The sequence below is a fragment of the Pagrus pagrus genome (assembly GCF_965226575.1).
Source record: "Pagrus pagrus genome assembly, chromosome: 1".
In the NCBI taxonomy this organism is placed as follows: Eukaryota; Metazoa; Chordata; class Actinopteri; order Spariformes; family Sparidae; genus Pagrus; species Pagrus pagrus.
Window position 1 is genome coordinate 13,815,808 of NC_140185.1, and position 18,426 is coordinate 13,834,233.

The 18,426-nt window shown below is 37.8% G+C and overlaps 1 protein-coding gene across 1 annotated transcript in view; it reads right to left on the minus strand.

Annotated features, from left to right (window-relative positions):
- Positions 1-1,114: 1,114 nt before the first annotated feature.
- luzp2 (leucine zipper protein 2) overlaps positions 1,115-18,426 on the minus strand; it is a 170,666-nt gene continuing 153,354 nt past the window's right edge. Inside the window, exons 10-12 of the mRNA XM_084357627.1 lie at positions 11,182-11,286; positions 7,413-7,487; positions 1,115-1,982 (exon numbers count right to left, since the gene is read on the minus strand). Of these exons, the coding sequence (XP_084213753.1) occupies positions 1,875-1,982; positions 7,413-7,487; positions 11,182-11,286 (288 nt within the window). The 3' untranslated portion in view covers positions 1,115-1,874. The remainder of the gene's footprint in view (positions 1,983-7,412; positions 7,488-11,181; positions 11,287-18,426) is intronic.

Sequence of the window (18,426 nt, forward strand, 5' to 3'; positions counted from 1 at the left end):
GCAAACTGGGGGACGTGGCCCATCAATACATGTCCATCCGTGGCCAACACAGTAAATGATTTTACTGAGTAAATGACATGTGTGCCGATAGTGCCTGTAAATCGAAGAAAATCAGAAACGATTCTTTATGATGGTGTAACTACGTTTTTTACTGTGAAAGAAATATGGCCTAACCATAAAAAACACCTGTTTTAAGAATGGAGTTTGGTTTAACAGTCTGTCCACGCTGAAGACTGAGGCTGGCAGCAGAGAGCATTTTATTGTTAGTAATTCACATAAACTGAGCTGACCTACCTTCTTAATGAATATGCCTAAATACAGCATAAAGAAACGTAGGAAGTGGGACTAAAAACACTCAGTTTTTGGCTCCTAATAGCTAAAAACAATATGGTATTAATAATTAATGCTATTAAATTGGCAGAAACTCCCGAACTGCAATTACTGGAAGTCAAATTAGAGGGACTGCTTTCACCTAAAAAGCGGCAGGGGCATGAGGCAAGGGCAACGTACCCAGGTGGGCTGCTCTAATCTATTCTATTGTGATGGCCATTTTAAAAGGAAAAAAAAGAAAAAACATTGTTACATTTTTTGGATTCTTTGTTTTTAATAAGGACCAAACGATTCACTGAAACGATAATCAGCAGATTAACTGAGCCCTAATGGACACACTGTGCTAAATGCACATACACAACATTTAAGTTAAAAGGCAGCATTTGGCTAATGTTGTCCTAATACAGTTGTGCACAGAGGCAGCATATTTAGTGGTCAAATAAGACTTTTAGAAACCAGAAAAATTAAACACTGAAAAATTAGTCTCCTTGAATAATTTCCACAAACTGTGTATGAAGATTTGCAATTATCCAGGTCAGAGAATATCTGGAAGTGTTTGGTAAGAAGAAGTGACCAAACTCATTTGTATCAGATAATTATTCAACAAAGTCAATTTTTAAAATGATGTTAAAAAAATACACATTTTGCTCTGACCTGAGATGTCAGTACATCTTTCAGAGATCCTCTTCTAGAAGTCTTGGACATGTAATTAATATTCATAAGGCGTAAATCCCGATTGCTCTTTGCAACCTTTTTCTCAATTTATCACAAACATATTCACTCATTTCTTTCCCACAAAGAACCATTTATTCTTCACACATTTACTGAAAATTACAGTTTATTGAAAGGACACAGAAAGGTCAGATAACACAGATACATGTAGCTAGGGGTTACTACTCAGTGCATGGCACATTCTCAGGGAGACGACCCATTGTGAGTCTTTGGCTCTTTGCCTCTGGAGTGTTAAAGGCAGAAAGAGTGCTGAAATATTAAATGTTGAACAGTTGGCCAGCCAACTTGAGCCTCTATATTTCAAAACGTGGAGGAGTAAATTAACCTTGCTACAATGAGTGACAAACAATATTCTAAGTTGGGTAGTAGTATCAGTAGTAGTTGTAGTAGTAATAGTAGTAGTATTTTTTATTTGTCAATTGATATATTTATCACAGGATACAGTGTCAGACCTCACCAGTGCAAAGGGATTTTTCTAGAAAGATCACACATTTAGAAAGCAGTGTCCTCACTCAGAATAAAACTCGGATAAGTAAACAACAAATGAACAATCATGAAACAAGTTACCAGTGCCATTGCTACCTTTTAAAAAGAATTTCTAGAATGCATGCCATTTTACTATGGAGCTGTTCAGATGACTGTTTGAAATTTGTTGACAATTCCAGTGTCTCAGCTTTCGCAAACAATGCTGATATGCGTGTGTGCGTGTGTGTGTGTGTGTGTGGGCGCACATATGTTTTTTGTGAGAGTGCGCAAGTGTGTGCTCTTCAGGCAATGCAGGAGCTCTGCATTTTGGATGATATGCCGTCCGCTCAGTTGTCTTCATGTGGCTTTGTCTTTTTGCTGCTGCCTCCCTCTGCCTCCTCGCTGGCGTCTGAGAGCTTTGTGTTGAATTTTCCAGTCTGCGCTTGGCTCCTTTGCTGTGAGGTTCAGAAGATAAAAATTCATAATGAGCAAGACTGATACAATAACGTTCCACAGCACTCACAGACATGTGGTGGTCTGTAATCTTAGCAGGAAATGCTCCTAAATATCAGCGGGTTTCAAAGTGATTAAAAACAATGTATTTTTGTAATATAAAGGTAATATTGACAGTCTTCTATTGCCATTACTACCATTTAGGGGCTTTTATTTCATATGATGCAGCCAAATGAAGGTATTGCCTTTCAAAAACCAGCGTTTACCATTATATTGCCGTGGGACGAGGCAACAAGACCCCCTGCTGCCCATGAAAGAAACAAATATTTTATTTATCTAATGTTATTATGTAATTCTTTATGTTCAGCTTCAGACTTTTATTTTGAAATTAAATTTCTTTCTTTGCATTTCCTTCTCTTTCCCATTATCCTGTCTGCAGTTTCCTCTCAATGTTAGGTGTATTTAGCGTACCGCAAAAATGTCAGTTAGGACTCACTTCAGTAATTAGCCTCACTGAGTGTTAAGCTAACCGGTTAGCCGCACTAGCCTGCCTTGTATTATTGTACAGATATACTTTAACATTACTTGAGTTGACGACGACTTGTTACGTTACTGTAAGTACAATAAAAGCTTTGTAACAAGTAAATTATCAATGCAGCCCATTAAAACAAAAGATGGACGGACGTAGACCCTAAATTAATAAATTCAGGCCAAAATATCCTTTTTTTTTTAAATCCTCGGGGCACCAAACCGGCCTGCTGCCATCCCAAAACCAGGGATAACACTGAAGGCTGAATGCTATTGTTCTGGACCCTTTCATTGCCCAAAACAGGATGATTGGAAATGTAATCTTAGTGTTGTTGCCAGTTTGCTCCTCCTCAGCAGCACAGATACCAAAGCTAATAGTGCATTAGGGCACTCCTCTTTAGTTTAAATTGGATATTTCCAACATGGCAAGAAAGTTGCCCTAAAACAGTCAAAACCAATGAAAACCAACCTACGAGTGCCCTGTGAAGTTGTAAACAGAAGTTATGAACAGTCATTGTTCCTTACCAAAACACATTGTGTGTGTCCTTGAGGTCTAGCAAACATGGAGGACATGTCCTTCCCCTTACTCCTTAATGTTTAAATCCTGCTTTTTACAACCTTGTTTGCTCGGTAGCTGTCCTTGCTTTCATTGCCTTTGTGGCCGTCACTGACAGTCGATGAGCAGAATAGAGTGAAACTAACTGAAGGATGTAGATCACGCTGCCAACTTGCTGGCACTTGTGCTTCATCTAGATTATCAAACAAAACAGATACCCACCTTTATAAACATTTCACAGTGTAACTTGTGAATTGTTACACAATGTACAAAATTTGAAGAGCAGCTTAGCACCCAGTTGTTGTTAACCCCTCCCCAAACAACACTGTATTGTAAGGCAGCAATACTTGATTTCCTTTGGTCGAAGGCAGATAACTGAAGCTAAAAGCTTTTAAAATTACTTTTAACCTTTAGTTATATCCTAAAATCAGCCCTGTCAACCTGTTAGGATGTATTAGGTTTTGAAATGCTGACTTCATAGCAGGTAGTGCCTATGGATTGGGGCACAGGTTGAGAATCCTTCTGGTTTTTATTCTCGCTATTCAGAAATTGAGTCACACTTTGGAATGGATGCATATTAACTACCTGGTGGGATGGAAAACCAGCAGTTCTCAGGGTTTTGAAGTCCCACGCTGACTACAACAGCAGTCAGAACAGTTCAGTGACGCATTGAAACACAATGCAATTTAATGGTGTACGGGTGTATGGGGGATGTGTCTGTTATTCTTCTATTTCCACAAAGTCCTGCTAACATATTGAAGCTAAAAAACTATTGAGATCTGATATATTCTATTAATGACATGCAGTTTACCTTGGTATTTTGAATAATTTCAGTCATGTTTGGCAATGACATGTTTAAGCACTGCACACAGCCACTGAAAACCAATTCCCCAAGCAAAGCATCTGTTTTGTGTTTACCAATGTCACTTTGGAGAGTGCCTTAAGGCGTGTTGGCTGCTTGCAAATTATTATAACATCACTCTGCATGGCAGTGGGTTATAGTTTTATCACCTGGCTTGAAGCAAAACAAACAAAAAGGCGAAATGCATTTATCCCATCACTTTTAGGGGGACTTGAAGCAAACATTGAATTTGATCATATAATTTGGCAGTTGTGTAAATATAAAATACTGAGTAGTAAATTTTAAAACCCAACCATGTACTGTGTGTGTGATTCAGTGACTGAGTCTCTACTCAGTGACTCTCTCTTCCATCTGCAGGCACACCATCTCTCACTTAATGCACTCCTGTGGCTTCTTGCCAACCTCAGTTACTGCCCACTATGATGTGGGTTTGGGATTTTCCTTTTTTGTGTTTTATCTTATTTATCACCAGCAGAAACTCCCTCAAAGAAATCCAGAAGTTTTTGAGCAAAGGTGGATTTTTGGAAAAAACTTGCAACAGCTTTGTTAGCGGCAGCACTGGCAATGCCACTAGTCAAGTCAATATATCTAAGATCTTAAAGGTTTTCACTACTACTAAATACATTCAATTTGACTTTACTTTGACTCATTGTATAACTGTTATTCACAGACATGCATAGCTACTATGTATTAGTACTATGGGCATCATGGGCTAAATAAAAACTTGATAAAGAGGAAGTAACCCTCTTCCCTGCTCTGCTTGTGGGCGTACACCAACTAACTAATTAACTAACTGACTGTGCCACAGCAGGCAGATGGTTTTTATTTCTTGAAATATGTTGGCAACTAAAACAAGACCAAATATATTTGAAAAATCTGTCTTCTTGAGTATTCTGAGCTATTGAGCACCACTTGTTGTAGAATCCATAAACAAACATAGCAGAGGCCCAAATATTGTCTTTTATTGGCAAAACAGGCAGAATGTTTTTAAGACTACTTACATTTTAAAAATTAATGGGTTGGCACACATATTTTTATTTTTATTATGTTTAATAATAATATTAGATTTCTTAACAACAGCGTATGTGGCTCAGTTGATTTTTTTTTATTTTTTTAATACTTTTTCCTCACATTTACCAGAGTGATTTTTATACCCCAGTTGATGTGCTTCCACTCTCATCTTTTAAATTAATTCAGGAATGTCATAAACAAACAATACTGATGCCACAGTGCTTTAGAGATATGCTGCAAGTTATATTTGTGACTTAAAAACAATACTCCGAAAGAATCTTAATGATGGACTTAAGCCGAACATTTGAATGAATGTTATAAAGGTTAGATTGCATACTGTGGCTTCAAAACCAGCACTGTTTACCAAGCTGGAACATTGTTATTTCCCTCCTTGTTGTTGACATTATAGTTAATCTGGTTGAAAACTCCTCTGTGGGTATGTGGTCTGTCAGACTGTCGATGTTCAGGCCACATCAGTGAGATCCTCTTTGTCTGATCAGTCCACCAGGGGAGACGAGTGACTAGAGGAGGCCTTATTGTACAATATATCTCGCCTAAAAGTGCAGATGTTGCTCTGTTTTATTTAAACCCTTCTTTGTGTTATACAAAACAACACTACAGGTTCAAGACAAGAAGAATAGTCTTTCCTCCAAAAACATTTGAACATAAGGGGAGATGCCACTCAACCTCAGTCTTGAAGTCAATGGAACATGAGACCACATAATGAAGGTGGAGTAGTGACAGGGATAGAAGGCACTTTAACGTAGATTGATCCACAGAGACCGAAATGCCAATCATTGCTAATCAAATTGTTTACTATGCCATGAATGGCAAGCGCTGTGCATGAGGGATACCGACAGCAGGATAAGAGAGTCGATTGTAGATTCAACACTGCAGTACAATGTGAAAACTTCCCAATTAATGAGATAAAAAAGAAAAACACTGAAAACATTGAGAAGACTGAGACGTTACAAGTCATCTCTTCCTTGGTAAACTTTGCTACAGCTCCTAAAAAATATTGCTATTCTTCAAGTGTAACATCAAAGAAAGAAAAGTAAAACACCACTACTGTTCCATATACTTTGTCCACTAACACAGATTTACTCCTATTGCTGTATTTTCTGCTCGTCTTGAATCTTGTGTTGATACAGAATGGCACAAAATGCCTCAAGGAATGAACTGCTTTTGACTTCAATAACATTTAACATATCATGTAAAAATATTTCATTACATTGACTCTAAAACAGAATAGCATTAGGTTGCACTGCTTTGAATCAGTGACACAGTCCACTCTTGTATTACATAAAAAGACATTTGTCAGGCGCTCTCTCTGAATATCTGTCTGGCACAAAACAAACTGGTGAAGTCAAATCTGCCCATTTTGTCGAGATCTCTTTTGAATTATTCTCGTATTCTTGTGCAAATAGTCTGTGTGTCTAAAAATGGATTGCTGCCACTTGGAATGCAAGACGGCTGTTCAGTTACACAGTATTGCGCTGAATTGAAATGAGATGCATTGTTTTGCTGTACCATCTGCCACCGCCAAACAGGTGTGACTCAATTCAATAATATGATGAGGGAGGCAGTTATGCATTGGCTTTGGCAGGGCATTGAAGAACACATACTATATGTGACATTGGCACATTGAATATTTGGTTTTAGCAGATTGGTTTGCTTCTTTCAGGAATGTGATGTAAGCATTGTGTCTTTCCATCACTCTGTTTCATTTGCTGTGCTTTGTTTTGGTTATTTTTCATCTGTCATTGTGAAGTCACCCTGAGTTAGTTACATTTGTCTAACCTTTCTTTCCTTTTGGAGTCCTTTAAAATAAGAAAAGGACAGTGCGCTTCAGTTCAAATCCAATTCTGATGCTTGCATATATACATATACACGTGTGTGTGTTTGTGTTTGTCTGTATTTAAAACACATCAATTAGCCACAATTAGCAAGGTTGCACTGGCTGCCATGTTTCAGCATTCCCTCTGACAAACACACACACACACACTGGAATTGATTTGAGTCCCAGAACCACATCATAGACAGCGCACCGTATTAATCCACAGCTGAAAATAGCCCCCAACAAATTCATTCTTTACTCCTGTTTGAGTAATTTTTGCTACAACCTTAATTTTAGGAAATTTAGCCTACTTTTAAAAGAATTAACTGTATATTTGCATAAAGATTTATGTCTTCAGTAGGGAGAAGTTAGCCTTGGGCTGTGTGCCACAGGCAGGGCCGGGAAGTAGGTAAGTATTATGAGATGGACTAACACATTGCAGGTTTTGGTCGTTTCATGAGATTTACTGAAAATAAGAATAAATATAGAAAAACACCAGTATTATCCTGTAAGACATTTCCCCTGATTAATAATTTCCTGTAGGGGTGAAGATGAACAAGAACTCACCGCAGCAAAAGAGTCATTTTTTAAATATCTGCATCTGTTATCTTCGCCATAAAAGTTCAAGTGCAACTCACCTGCTGTGGCTCTGGAAGCTTTTTACTTTCCGGGGCTGATCCCTCCGTCTGATTCTGGAAGCAGTTGCCCCCGGCCTAAAGGAGCAGAGGAAAAATATTTTGGTGCAGTGTAAAGAGCACATGCTGGGAAGTCGTGTTAACTTCCCAGCTGCATGTATTCAATGAAACCAGATGAGATGAATTTACCCACATCAGTGACATTAATATGCCCTTTTGATTTTCACTCGAAGCTATGAGAAGTGTAATTGCCTTCGTACACAACCATAGAATCATCCAATTAATTTCTCATTGGGTTTGTGATAGTAATTAAGGTTAACTGTTTACATGTGTACTGGATGGAAAAAAAAAAAAAAAGTACTATTGGTATTTGTTTTCTAGTCATGTGACGCCTTAGGTTGTCAAACATTGAAATTAACATTTTTCTGCATTTTATTTGACATTTTATGGCCTAAAAGCCAATTACAGAAAATAATCATTAGTGCAGCCCCTACAGGATCTTACATCATGTGGGTAATTGTAATGCCAATCATTTGCCTACTGTGATAAAGGGGCATTCTGCATGCATGGTAATAATACAGTAATCTTATGTAAGCTTTACACAGGATGAACCACAACATTTGTCACGACAACACCTCCATTAATTACCTCTCTCTTATCTATTTGGTAAATTGTAAATTACTTGCTTGAAGCTCTTGTTGTACGCAACAATATTTGGATGCATCGAACCACAAGAAGGATGAATGATGAATGAAGGTGAACGCCTGGATGCTTCATACCACCATGAGACAATCTCAAGCCAATGCATTTTGTATGAAATATATATTTCAAACAGTTAAGCATGGGGTCTGTCTATGAAAAGCAAAGCATTCGTTAGACTGCAGCTAACCTATCACATTTCATTTTTAAACCGAAGCATAGACTGCAAGCTATCCACGCTCATAGAAACTGTCTCTCTTCATTTCCTCCCAGCCTACAGGGAGAGGAGGACAGGGGGAGATGTGGTGGTGTTCACGAGCAAACACAATTTCTGAGTCTCTGTTTCAAATATGTCTCCTCTTAAATCAGAATGTTTCTCCCTCCTGGTGCAGGATTTTTTACAACCCTGCCAAAATTATATAATCAATTATGGGACACCAGTGAACATTGTTTTTGGCACGATTTCATTAAAGAACAATCTCGTTGACACCGTTTCCGCAGAGGGTAATTTCCTCTCTTGGTGGCATCCCTCCTTACTCCCCTGTCTCTAGCGGTTTATCAACTTATATCTGTAATAGTTCTTGATAGCCACTTGTCAGAAATCCTTATGGACCCTGTTCGCCTCCCCTGCCTTCTTCAAATCCTCTTGGTTTTGACACGGATGGAGATACTTATTCGAAGCCTCCCTGATAACTGACTGCTCACAGTTGCCTGGATCTTAGAAAAGGAAGTCGGTGACTATGAGGTACCAAACTCCATCACAAAAAACAGAATTGGAGAGGTCAGTGACTGCTTCTCTCTTTCCTCCCTCAATAACTGCTTTCAAAGTGCCAAGCAATGCACTCGGCTCCCTTTAATGTTCCAATGAAGATCCTCAGTGTAAAACTATGTTTGCACAGGGCTAGTGCAGTTGTAAGTGAAAAGCACTTTGAGGTGAGTGTGACTGTGAACATTCTATTCTCTGCACTACTCTCCCAAACAGCTGTAGTTAAATTTAATTGCTAAAGTCTTGTTAATGTGATTTAAGTCTGCAACAAACTAATATGTTAATTTTGATTGATCTGTTAGGGTTAATTATTAAGTCTCTACATTCTCACAGCCCCATGTGATGGCTTCAAATTGCTAGTTTTATCTGCAACAGTCCCAAACCGACAGATATTCAATTTACAAGGATAAAGCAAAAAATAAAAGAAGCAAATCCTCACATTTGAGAAGCTGGAACATGAGACTGTTTAATAATTGAATAGATTATCAGCCATGCCAGTTTTTTCTGATGATTGACTAATCAATTAATAATTTCTCTCAAACTGCTCTAAAACACTGTAGAAGTTTAATTATTCCCTGTGGCTCACTCCAGGCTCCCTGCCCTGCCAAGGAAAATGCACAATATTCCTCTATCGGCCACTTTTACTACTTTGTTAGCAGGCCTGCAACTACCCAAATGTTATTATCAAATTATCTGTTGATCATTATTATTATTATTATCTTTTTTGAATATTTGATTAATCCTTTAGTCTATCAACAAGTTTCCTGGGTAGGTCACTGGATAAATGATTATGGTGATGCTTCTGGTGCTTTGTGGATCTAGCATAAGTAACAAAGTATCTTAGTAAGTGACGCAGCGGCAGCACTTTCCAGTCTTTGGAAGTGTTAGCTAAGTGGGCTTAGCAATATTAAAGGGGCTCTGTGGAACTGAGTTGTGCTGGATGCCAGTTTTTTGATTATCTTAGCGGACTCCATTTCTAAAACACCATTAGCTACTGTTGCTCTCTGTTAGCAGAGCGGAGATGAGGCACTTCAGAATGTGCATAAAGTCACATCCTTTGGACTGTCACAGAAAATCAGTCCTTCACAAAGAAATCCCAGTCCAGCAGCATGAAACAGCTTGTATAGGCAACCAAGAGAGACGGTGAAGGTCTCATTTTTTACGTAAATTTATAATTTGCTCACATATGGCCAGTTGAAAAGTGATTAATACATGTAAAATGCTGCAATTTGCTACATTGAGCCCCTTTAATAGTGTTAGTAGTATTGACTGGATAAGTTGCTAACCTAGAACTTCATTAATGATCTGCACTACCAAGCACTCTAAGATTTAGGATTAGCATCCTGTTACCTTGGAAAATGTCAGTTCATCTTCAGTGACTTTTAAGGTGCATAAAATATGGAAAACAGTGAAAAATGCTCATTGCAATTTTCCAGTGGCGGAATTGATGTGTTCAGATAACTGTAAAGCTTAAACAAGCGATTATCAAAATAGTTTCCAAAATAAAAAAGATATTTTTTTGTTGATTTGACTAATCGGTAAATAAACCACTGATTGACCTTAATCTGTTTATAGTCAATCACTATTTAATGTACATATATATAGATTGTACACACACACACACACACACACACACACACACACACACACACACACACACACACACACACATACACACACACACATATGTATATGTGTATATATGTATATATATGATGTGTGTGTGTGTATGTGTGTGTGTGTATGTATATATATATATATATATATATATACATTGCATATATATGTATATGTGTGATGTATATTATGTGTATATATGTATGTATATATATAGTTTTTTTTAGTTTGTCTACATATTATTTCTTACAAGAAAAGCAACAAATCCTCACATTTGAGAAGCTTGAAATGGGAAATGCATTTTTGCTCTATAAATGGCTTGAGTGAAGGAATATCAAACTTTATATTGATTAATATTGTCTTGATTGCTTAATAGAGCAATTTGTTTTTAGCGTTAGGGAGATTGTAATCTTTTGGTAATGTGCAGTAAGACCTGATTCAACAAAATGTTTAACTTTAAAAGTTGAACTAGATACAAACTATGAACTTAAGAACGTGTCATCAAATTGAAAGTTGTTGCAGGAAGTTTTCCAGCTGTTGGACCTGATGAAGACACTCGGAGTGAAAGTGGCATGTTTGGTTCCTGATGAAGGACTTGTGCATAAATTCAGTGTACAGGTGAACCTCACTCATGGGTACAGGCCCTCAGGTCACATAGGCCATTACAGTTTAATTACTCCAAAGGCTCACCTTTTCCATCTGGCACTCTTTGACTCCGCCACTCTCTCTCCTCATTACTCCGGTGTTCACGGGTGATTTAGTGGCTGCGACAATTCTCTGAACTTTAGAGATATCCTGTGGGAAAGAAAGGGAACATTTCAACTTGGGGTTAAAAATAAAATGTGTAAATGGCTCGTTGATGCAGCAGTGGGTCTGAGGTTCTCGAAAAGTAAACAGTTCTGACTCAAATATTCTGTTTAATTTATCACTTGTCCATTTAAACTAATTCACTTTATTTATTTGTTGTAAATAATAAATGGCTGGAATGAGTGTTTCATAGCAGGCAGCATGGAGAGTAAAAGAAACAGTGTTGACAAACTAGAAAGAGAATTATTGAAGTACTACAGCCTGGAGGTAACCCAGTAATATTCAACCATCACATATACAGTACAAACATCAAAAACTTTTCTTAAGTCTGAAGCCATCCACACGACCACACCAGCTGTTTTTTTTAAGTCTAGTTTACAAAGTAGGTTTAAGATAGGCAAAATAAGTCTCATCTAAAACTAACAGCTGGTGTGACTATGGATTTATGATTTGTTGGTTATATTAAAGCAAAAGTCTACAGCCGTTCTTAGAGTGATGCCATGTGAACATTTGCTTATAGCACTGGCAGCTCTGGTTGAAATGTCAGGGTTAACTGAAGTGATTATAATTCATCCTAAGCAGGGCAGTGGAAGTGGCAGTGGATACAGTGGAAAGTGGAGGTTTTCTTCTAGTCGTCACAAAGGAAACATAGAAGGAGGCACATTTGTCACAGGTCTGGTTACCCAGGCATTTAAAGCAAAAAGCGATGTAGGCCTATTAGAAAATATATAAAATCAACAGGGATTTTAACTAATCAATGTAAACAACAGACAACTAACAGGTAACAAAATCATTGGTGGGACAATTCTAATTCAAACATTGCCCCTAGCTAGCAAACTACCAAACCAGCTAGCCTCATACACCATGACAGATGGACAGCATGGTGTCAGAAAGTGCAATTTTTGCGGCAAGCTCCTCCAACTCTTGCCTGAACACTGTATGTTTGTGATCAGAGCTACCACACATTCAGAAACACAGCTTCTGATTGGGCAACAGACTCAACCGAAGGCATTATGGATGGTTAATAGACGGCTAGCAACAACAATAATTGTTTTGAACAGGGGAATTGATAAATGCTCAAAGATGACATTCATTGTAGATTTATTTTTCAAAGTCTCTAAAGAGACAAGGCTGAATCATAAAGCTGCTGAAAGCCACTGTTAGAACAGCACATGGGTTAGCCTCTAGGGATTTTTTTTTTTTCACATGCAGCGTTAGTAAGAGTAGTGGTACAGCACACGATTTGTGTTAAGATAACATTACATTGGACATCACATTTATTTTCACTTGCCACAACAGCAGAGTTTACTTGCTCTGGGGCAAAATAGGCAAGTGTTAATGTCAGGCCCTAAGGTTGATTTTGGATTTCAGAGGGGCGAGAGGGGTGAGGGCCACATATGATGAACAATGAACAATGATGTTTCAGTTGAGTGACCCTCTGCAAAATGACCAAAACAATGTCTGGAAAATAAGATGGACTGTCAAAGATGAAAAGGTTCTCTCTGGAGATTGTAGAGCAATCTATATCACAACATTCAGTCAACTTTTTTTCATCACTCACTAGACATAGTCATTCGAATAATGATGAGTGACACAATCTAACTGGAAACACTCTCAGGGAAGTGACAAGCTTCTTCACAGTGCCCTGAGTGTGTGTGCATGTATACTTATTGTCTCAGCAAACTCTTAAAATGGCATTGTATGTTGTGGGGTTTCAAATAGAATACAAGACATACAGTGTTTTATTCTAAATGCATACATCAGCAGCGTAACCTAGTGACAGTTATGTGTTGTCATCATTTAGAGTAGTTGAGGTTACCTTTTGGAGAAAATGCTCACAAGCACCCATATTGATCGACTCCTTTAGGAAGATATACATTTTTCCAAATTTGACATTGACAGATCCCAGGTTAAAAAAGTGAGTGGATGTGTTTTGTGTACAGGCTCCCTGACAGTTATTGAAATCAGTTTAATCCAAACTGAGTGTGGTAGAGAATGTTTTCTTGTACTTGCCCTGAGTGCAGCGGTTGCCTTCTGTTGACCCTTTCGCATCAGCATTGTTGACATTATTTAGGGGCAGCTCAAGTTTTTACTCACAATGAGGTACAAACTACTCGACACTCCAGCAACAGGCAATCGGAAAGTCAACTGTACTACTAAACCACAGGTCAGTGGCTCATGCAGACGTTATCCATTGACATGTGTTATGAAATACCTCAACAATTACAAGCGGAAAAATAGTGCAGAAAATGCACATTATTTGTACAGCTTGTTTAAACAGTTCCCCGACACAATACATTTGAAACAATTAGACAGTGCCACACAAAGCTAATATAAGAAATTATGCTTGGACCAGATAATGCATCTTTTTCCTGCTGTCTACCACATATTTCCAATAAACAGTTTCCAGACACAATACATTTGAACCAGTTGGACCGTATAACACAAAGCTAATATATGAAATTATGCTCAGACCAGTTTTTTTCTCCTTTTTTTTATCACATATTTCCTTTAAGCACCAAACATTAAGAGATAAGCTGAGTTTGTACAGCAGATATTTCTCCAAAAGTTGTTCTGTCTGTCTGCTGCAGCCACTCTTCTGCAAAGACTAGTGCACAGTACCTTCTATAACTGGGTTAAAAGTGGTCCCTTGAGAACTTAAAGCAAGATGGTTGCAGCAAGAACAGGAGCAGTCTTAACCTGTCACTGTCAAACCCCATTCTTACATTGTCAGCTCAAACAACATCTTTTTAGACAGATTCAGTGGAATTGGCTTTACTTGTGGAAGTGACCACTTTTGGGCGAACCTTTCATGCATTATTTCTTTCATTTTGACAGCATCCCTCAGAAAATGCAGAATTTTACAGAACAGCAGTGGAAGAAGTATGGTATCTGTCTCCATAAAGCCAGTTATCATCCAGTAGAAACAAGATAAAATGGTCAAACTAAGAACATTTATTATGTTCTGTTTAATTGTAGATTTATAAATGTCGTGGTGTGGGGCATCACCCACTTGTCCCTATACAAATAAACATTTATAATATTAAGACAATGAGTTTCTCTTCTTGCATATTTAACTGACAAACTGAGAAATTTTAATATCTAACAATAGTTTAATTAATTAAAAAGAGCTTTATGAGTAATTTTTAGTGAAGTGGACTTTGTAGCAAGGTTTCTCACATTTATTGAATAATGCAAATTCAGCTGTTTCTTTCAAACACCTACTATCTCCTCTTTGCATGGCAGAGATGAATATTCCTCCGATTTATATAGACAAGGAAACAATCAGAAAAGTAAATAGTAAGTGGTGAGAGCAGGGCAATGAAATGCCCGATTTCTCCTCCAGCACACTGCTCCGAGCATCTAAGACATCATCTCCCATTACTCTGATGAAAATTGCATGCTATCGGACCACAAGACTTGGCTCTCTCCCTGAGACTGTTAAATATGAAGCAACTTCCACTCCAATCTTGCTGATCTCTGCATCCTCGCACTAATGAATCTTTCACCAGCATTGTGTATATATGTGTGTGCATACACATGAGTGTGTGAAAGGCAAGGTCTGGAAGAGTCTTATCTGTAGCATCTACCAGAGCTTAAGGCCCATTTGTTAACTGAAACTATGAGCGTGACGCTTGAAGTGGTGCCAGTGAGTGCTTTAACAAACACCCCTGCACTGTGGATACACAAAGCGGATTTTAGTCTTAAGTGTGCTCAGGAAACTATAATGTATGTATTATCATCCAGTTAGTGGATAAAGGTTCCCTCCATATGTTAAAAGCTTTGGAGAATTTTTTGTCTTTTAAAATTGGTAGTAGTGCCATCACACCCTGCCGTGTGCAAAATAATTACCTTTTGATTACCAACAAAAATTAGCATATGATTAGCCATGCATTTTCAGAAACATTAGCATGTCTAACTTAATGTGTTCAGCTTCAGTTACTTTGACTGGTCAGGTTCAAACCTACACAACAGAAACTAGGATAGAGGATGTAATAATAACACTACTGAGCACTTTCATGTTAATGAGCATAATGAGGAACACCTCATGGTCATCAAAGAGCCACGTTCCTGACCTTTGCCTCTTTGTCATTGGCTTGTTTCCTCAACTTCTCAGCTGTGGGCTGGTTGGCCCTTCGTGCACAGTAAGTGGTATTGTGGGTTGTTTTTTTTTTTTACCACTTAATTTGAAATAAATTTGGCAGTGATTTAAATGAGATTTGACCCACCTCAACACACACAGGCAGAGTGGCCAGAAGGAGCACCTCAGTAATCTTTACAGTGAAGACGCACTCAGATTTATCACACAGCCCATCAAAGTGTACAGCGACTACAGGAGATAATGGAGCTAGCAACTGCTCACAAGTGGAGTGCTGCTATTTGTATGCTAATGAAGTGGGAAGTAAAAACTTCATTAGCATAGAAAATCCACCCACGGCTACCTTGAGTTTTCTTTACTTGTCTTTTCTTTTGTAAAATGCTTATTTTGCCCACGTGCACGCATTTATTGGGCTCACCGTAATTGAAGAGCGATGACAGGGAAATATAAACTTCTTATAATGGAATCATCTCGTTTTGCTTCAAACAGTGACAAGAGTTTAAATGTGGACAGAAAGTGTCAATTACAGAATATTGTTTTGTACGATGCCACAGCAGAGGGACAGTGGTGACACTGGTAGGGATGGTGGTACTGAAGCAAATAAAGAAAACAAAAAAAGAAATCTCCTTAAATGGCATGTCAAATCTCTTAGAAAGAGACGCAGAGTAAATTGTGACTGCTTCAAGGAGAGAAAAGCCTCTTAAAGACAGAATTGCTCACCAGGATCATGGCAGATAAGGCACTGTGGTGCTGTGGCCAACTTGATGATTACAAAGTGACTGCAGGGACTGCTTTTCAGAAATCAGAACTAACCCAATCTCTGATTGAGGTTGACATGACTGCTTGGTAGAGGGAAAAATAACCATAGGTACCATGAAGTATATTTTCAAGAAACAAAAATGATGTTTATATTCTCCTGCATTTCAGCTCCATTTCTTTAGGCGTATGGAGGCACATAGAAATGTTGTTCTGTATCAGTCAGTATTGGTTGTTTTTGAAAAACAAAAAGGTTTTGACTGGGTAAACACTTGACATTAGTCCTAAAATGTCAAAGTGATCCCCTAGTAAAACAAGAAGCAATATCTACACTGAAGGCATAATCCTATTTTTACAATGAATCCTCTTGGCAGCCACCTTTTTCTTTTTTTTTTCTCTTAAAAGGGATTAAATCCTGAGCCCTTAGTTGAGTCTACTGTGACCTTGACTTTGAGAGGCTCCAAACAAAGACTGTGTCACATTGAGTTAATAATTTCATAGAGAACTCATTTTAAGTCCAAAATACCAAAACACCCATAATGCCCTCTAGTAATTGGGCTTTACTTCCAAAGCTACCACACCATATATAAAGACTGACATAAATTACTTAGACTATTGCTTGATTTAGACGTGTTATTATTCCAAACAACCTCTGGAATTGTGTTTGCCCATCGTTATATTTGATAGTAATTATTTTCTGGAATATTTCTCTCCGCAGAGTGATACTCGGGGCATCAGATTGACAAATAGCCACTTGAAAAGGAGGTAATAATCGGCTAACACTTAAATTCATATCCCAGACAGTGCATTATGTGTGCTCTGAAGTGCAGTGAGGTGAATATCTTGGCACTGGCTATATTCCATGATGTCACCAAGCTGGGAGTTACAATGTGAAATGAATTTCAATTTGAATGTGTTTACACAGCGAGGAGAAGGGAAAAAAAACAGCAGCTTGCTTTATCTTATCTGGAAAGTCAGAGAGTCATTTTCATCCTAAGACACTAACTGCCATGTTTGAACTAGGGTCACTCAGTCAAATTAGACAGATATTATGAAGAAAAGTCTGTGCTACCAGCTTTTTCATTGCTGACACCTTGACATGACCAAGCAGATTAAGCCACAGGTGTAATTAATAAGATTAATAAGGGCTGCACTCCATTTAGCTCTACCTGTGTCAGGGCACTGCTATTTTGCATACTAGCTCTTTGACATGGTCCACTGATGTACTTAAATGGAAAAGAGCCAGTGTTAATTGTATAAATCACACTTGTGCTTTCCCTGTTATGGCAAGTCAAACAATCTCCCCCTGGGGATTAATAAAGTATTGTGATTCTGATTCTGATTCAAAATGTCTGCTGTGATAAAGGTCCATTGGTCATGCTTAAGGTCATATCAAATGACTGTAGAAACGCATTTTACACTCAGCCTGCATCCATGATTACCACATTGACATGTATTTATGGCACAAAATGTGTTGCTTTGAATATCTTGATTTCAACTTCAGTAAATGTTCACTGCTAACATTATTACCTAGTACAAGACACATCAATTAATCCAAGTCCTAAGTCATTTTTTCAAGTTAGGGGTTAGGGTTATGGATGGTTATCGAATAACCAGTGTTGTTAATGAAGCTGTAATTGTAGCAGTGAAGTAAAGTTTAGTTTGAGACTTTAAAACAGTTAGTGTAGTCCAGAGAGCAAGTTGACAATTAAGGAGGAAATTGCCACTAATTGCACTAATGTTTTAAGTGGCATTTTTGTTGTGTATTTATTGCTGATATTAACCGACACATGAAGAATGAGATTTACAAAATAATTATCTACATTAAATAATTTGTTACCACAAATGCAGGTAAACTGTCTAAAAAGGCTTTGTTGTTGTGAATAATTAGTAGGGGTGTCACGATTCTCCAAATCCTCGATTCGATTACATTTTCGATTCTAATCTCACGGTTCGATTCGATTCTCGATTTTTACATTTATTTTTTTTAAAGCACAGGTTGCTATGCCATTTTTAGACTAGACTTTTATGCAATATAATATCTGACCTTTGTTCGCAATGTACCACACTACATTGTCAAATTTAAAACATTTATAAACAACATATTGTAACAATAACTTATATCTTCAGTCAATTGGAAACTTAAACAAAATAACCTGCCATCTAGTTTCTCTTTTGTAACTGCAGTCTTCTTCACAGAAGATGACATTCAAGTTCACAACAAAACAAACAAAAAAATAAAACAGCCATGTCCATAGTCTTCTCTGAACAAT